Here is a 3843-nt window from a genome sequence, read left to right on the forward strand (position 1 = left end):
ACATGGAGTTACAGTAGTGACTTTCTTTCCTCTTTGTAAGAATGTACTCCAAAGTCAATTTCTTCTTACCATAATTTTCTGTCGAACAAAGGCAAACTACTGCTACTCCACCATCTAGACCAGAAATCTTAACCATCACTTTTCACTGTTTCAATTGTGCAAATAATAAAGTAAGTACACATCTGACTACTTGAAAATATTTTATGAGCTTTAAAATAGGGTTTCTCTCATTTACTCTAGGATAAAATAGTTATAGCCCATCAAGACCCAAATGCGATTGTGGAAAATGTATAATGTATAATTTATATAATGTGTATAAAATAAAATGGTCTATTAAAATAAAATGTTACCCTTATTACAATTTTAACCATTTTTGTTTCAAAGAATTGTACTACGGCACACTACCAAATAATAATATGAATTAAAATTGGAATAATCAAACAGCAGCAGCTTCTGTCTTTTAGCCTTTTTTTTTTTTTTTTTTAAAGGGGAAACAGGTTGTTCAGAAGCCAAGTGAACTTGAAAAAGGGATGGAATCATTCCCAGCTCAGTTTGGGTGAAGGTTATGCTCATGAGCAATGACTTCTTTTCCATTCCTTTGCAATTAACAATGGAAAGCAAAAGAGAGTTGGCAGCATGGAAATCAAAGGGAAAAGGTGTTCTAAATGATCTTTAGAAGGCACCTCGCAGGTAATTAAAATAAAACTATTGGTGGTGCCAGGTATCACCAACCTAGACATAACTGGCATTTCCCTGCCTCCTGTACAAAATGGAAGCGCTCGCCGTGGCCCGCACAGTGCTCACCTGATTCTGTGTGTCTTCTGGCAACCCCTGGCATATGGCTGAAACTTGCAGGTATTTCTCCAAGATTTGGTTACTTCTTGTCCCTCCTTTTTATTGATTGTCTGCAATTCCTTCGGTTCAAAACGTGCATCTTTTATATTTTTCAAGTTTATTTAGCTTTTCGAGTACTGAAATGGTGACAGTGCTGTTGTGGAATCTGGATTTTTTTTAAAAAAAGAGGAAGTCTGACTGAATCTTCCATTTGCTTATGTACAGAAGTTTCATATTTGCTTTTTAATTTCATTTGTTGGCGTGAAACTTCTTGATGAAAGAAAAACAGTAGAGAAGTATCTTTTGAAATTATTGCTCAATTACTGGCACTTAATTCAAATCATTTCTGATTGTGGTGTACATCTAACATTCCAAAGCCGATATTTTCCTTCTTGATTCAGTCATTTTGGGATGATATCAATGATTCTTTGTAGTAAAAATATGTATTCTGAGATTCATTTCACCATCTTGGATTCTCAGAATTAACTTCTTTTGTGCGGTTTATTCAAACAGTGGTTTTCCTTATGAAATCATGTAAGTAAGAACCATCTGGAAAGGTTACTGTGGAAACGGCAGGGGCTAGGGGGTGGGGCTAGGGAGCAAGAGATGCCATGACAACCTTTTTTGGGTTTCCCAGGAAACATGGGTTGCTATGGGAACTGCATCAGTCAGGTCCGAATTAGTAACTTCCGCTGGAAGGAGTGTCTACCACTTTAATCTTCTTCTGATACTGCAGAAGCTTATCTCTCAGATGCATTAGGAAATTTTTTTGTTTCTCAGCAGCACTGAAAACATCTGTTTCTAGACTTTGATAGATGCTGGCTGGAGCACACACAAAGAATTTCACAGGAATCTGTCAGTCTAATACTTTCGAAATGCCTAACGAGCCCCAAAGAGTTAAACAAACTAGTCAGATCAAGATCCAGGGCATTTCCCTTTGTTCAAAGTTGTAGAGAGCCTTAAAATTCGGGGAGGGGAGTTCTGAATAGAAATTCCAGTGAAAAACCAAATAAACTTATGGTGGGTTTATAAATCATTTTGATTAGACTTTCCATCCACAGTGTAGGCAACTGAACTAAATATTCAATACTGTTGAAGGGTCCACCAAGCATTGTTTAAGTATGTGTCTGCTTTACTTGGTAAAGAAACAGCTGGCTTTTAATTCTGAGGTTAAACAGTAACCGTTCTTTAGTTTCATTTCCTCCCAGGATGTACAGGTTTGTTTTTTTTTGTTGTTTTTTTTTTTTTTTTTTAATAGGGCGTGTACTAGAAATCAAGTTTAAAGTGTTTGTTGTTCGCGGTATTAAGAGAGAGGGAGAAAAAAACGGTAGAGCTGAGAGAATGCAGCCCACTTGCAAAACAGACACTTGTTTCAGTATGAAGCAGTAGGGAGAGGGAGGATGAAGTGTGCTTTCCACTTCTTAATGTCCTGTCCTTGATGAATGGTCTGAAAATGTACAAAACAAGGGCAACACAGACCAAGGGGGAACAGTTCACACAATACTGAGCACGGCATGTCACTTGTATCACATATTAAACATCGGTAAATATCTTTTTGATGTTGACGCAGGAGTTGGGGTTATTGTTCGTGGTGCAGGTGGCAGTGGAATTGCCCGTTTTGAAAGGGGTCTGGGGGAACGCGCTATGGTTCATACCCCCCTCTTCCATCACCATATACTCCGACTTACTCAGAGTCGAGTTACTCCTTGCTTTCCGGAGCTCCTCAGCTGAAGGGGAGAGGTGCTGGCAGCTTCCCACGTGCATGTACTGGGCTTGCTCTTCCCCTTCGGTCTCCCGGTGGTAGAAGTAATTGAAGTTGGAGACAATCACCGGGACTGGCAAAGCAATGGTCAAGACACCAGCGATGGCACAGAGCGACCCCACAATCTTGCCCCCTATGGTCACTGGGTGCATATCCCCGTAACCTACTGTCGTCATAGTTACCACTGCCCACCAGAAGGCATCCGGGATACTGCTAAAACCTGAAGTGGGGTCGTCTGCCTCTGCAAAGTAGACCGCGCTGGAGAAGAGGATGACCCCGATGAAGAGGAAGAAGATGAGCAGCCCCAGCTCCCGCATGGACGCCTTCAGCGTCTGCCCCAGGATCTGCAGCCCCTTGGAATGGCGGGAGAGCTTGAAGATGCGGAAGACGCGCACCAGCCGGATGACCCTCAGGATGGCCAGGGACATGGCTTGCTGTCCATTGCCCTGTCGCTCAGCCAGCTCGGTGCCCAGAGTGATGAAATAGGGGATGATGGCCACGATGTCTATCAGGTTCATGATATTTCGGGAGAAGGTGGCTTTGCTGGGGCAAGCGAAGAACCGCACCAGCAGCTCAAAAGAGAACCAAATGATGCACAGCGTCTCCACCACGAAGAAGGGATCGGAGAAGCTGGAGGCTCCGGCGGGGGCCCCCGACGTGCTGTTGCTGGCCGCCTCGAACAGCTCCTGCGACGGCGAGGCCGGGTAGTCCTCGTAGCGGAACTCGGGCAGCGTCTCCAGGCAGAAGATGACGATGGAGATGAGGATGACGAGCACGGACACGATGGCGATGCCCCGCGCCGGCCCGGAGCTCTCCGGGTACTCGAAAAGCAGCCACACCTGGCGCTGGAAATCGCGGCGGGGCAGCGGCCGCTCCTCCTCCCGCAGGAAGCCCTCGTCCTCGCGGAACTTCTCCATGGCCTCCTCGCCCAGCTGGTAGAAGCGGATCTCCTCGGAGAAGATGTCGATGGGCACGTTGACCGGCCGGCGGATGCGGCCCCCGGACTGGTAGTAGTAGAGGATGGCGTCGAAGCTGGGTCGGTTGCGGTCGAAGAAGTACTCGTTGCGGAGCGGGTCGAAGTACCGCATGCGCCGCTTGGGGTCGCCCAGCAGGGTCTCCGGGAACTGGCACAGGGTCTTCAGCTGCGTCTCGAAGCGCAGCCCCGAGATGTTGATCACCACGCGCTCCCCGCAGCAGTCCTGCTCGCCGGCGTCCGGCAGCGCGGGCGGCAGCGGCTCGTAGCGGTC

At 46.2% G+C, this 3843-nt stretch overlaps 1 protein-coding gene across 1 annotated transcript; it reads right to left on the reverse strand.

The window, feature by feature from the left end:
- Positions 1-2078: 2078 nt before the first annotated feature.
- Positions 2079-3837, reverse strand: KCNA3 (potassium voltage-gated channel subfamily A member 3). Its single transcript, XM_006919804.2, has one exon. It carries the CDS (start codon positions 3682-3684, stop codon positions 2368-2370), a length of 1317 nt encoding a protein of 438 aa, XP_006919866.2. The 5' UTR covers positions 3685-3837; the 3' UTR covers positions 2079-2367.
- Between the last annotated feature and the right edge of the window lie 6 nt (positions 3838-3843).

Source organism: Pteropus alecto, unplaced genomic scaffold (assembly GCF_000325575.1).
Source record: "Pteropus alecto unplaced genomic scaffold, ASM32557v1 scaffold106, whole genome shotgun sequence".
Classification (NCBI taxonomy): Eukaryota; Metazoa; Chordata; class Mammalia; order Chiroptera; family Pteropodidae; genus Pteropus; species Pteropus alecto.

Coding starts and splice junctions, on each gene's coding strand:
- KCNA3 (XM_006919804.2), bottom strand. CDS start 3,684: ATGCGGTACTTCGACCCGCTCCGCAACGAGTACTTCTTCGACCGCAAC.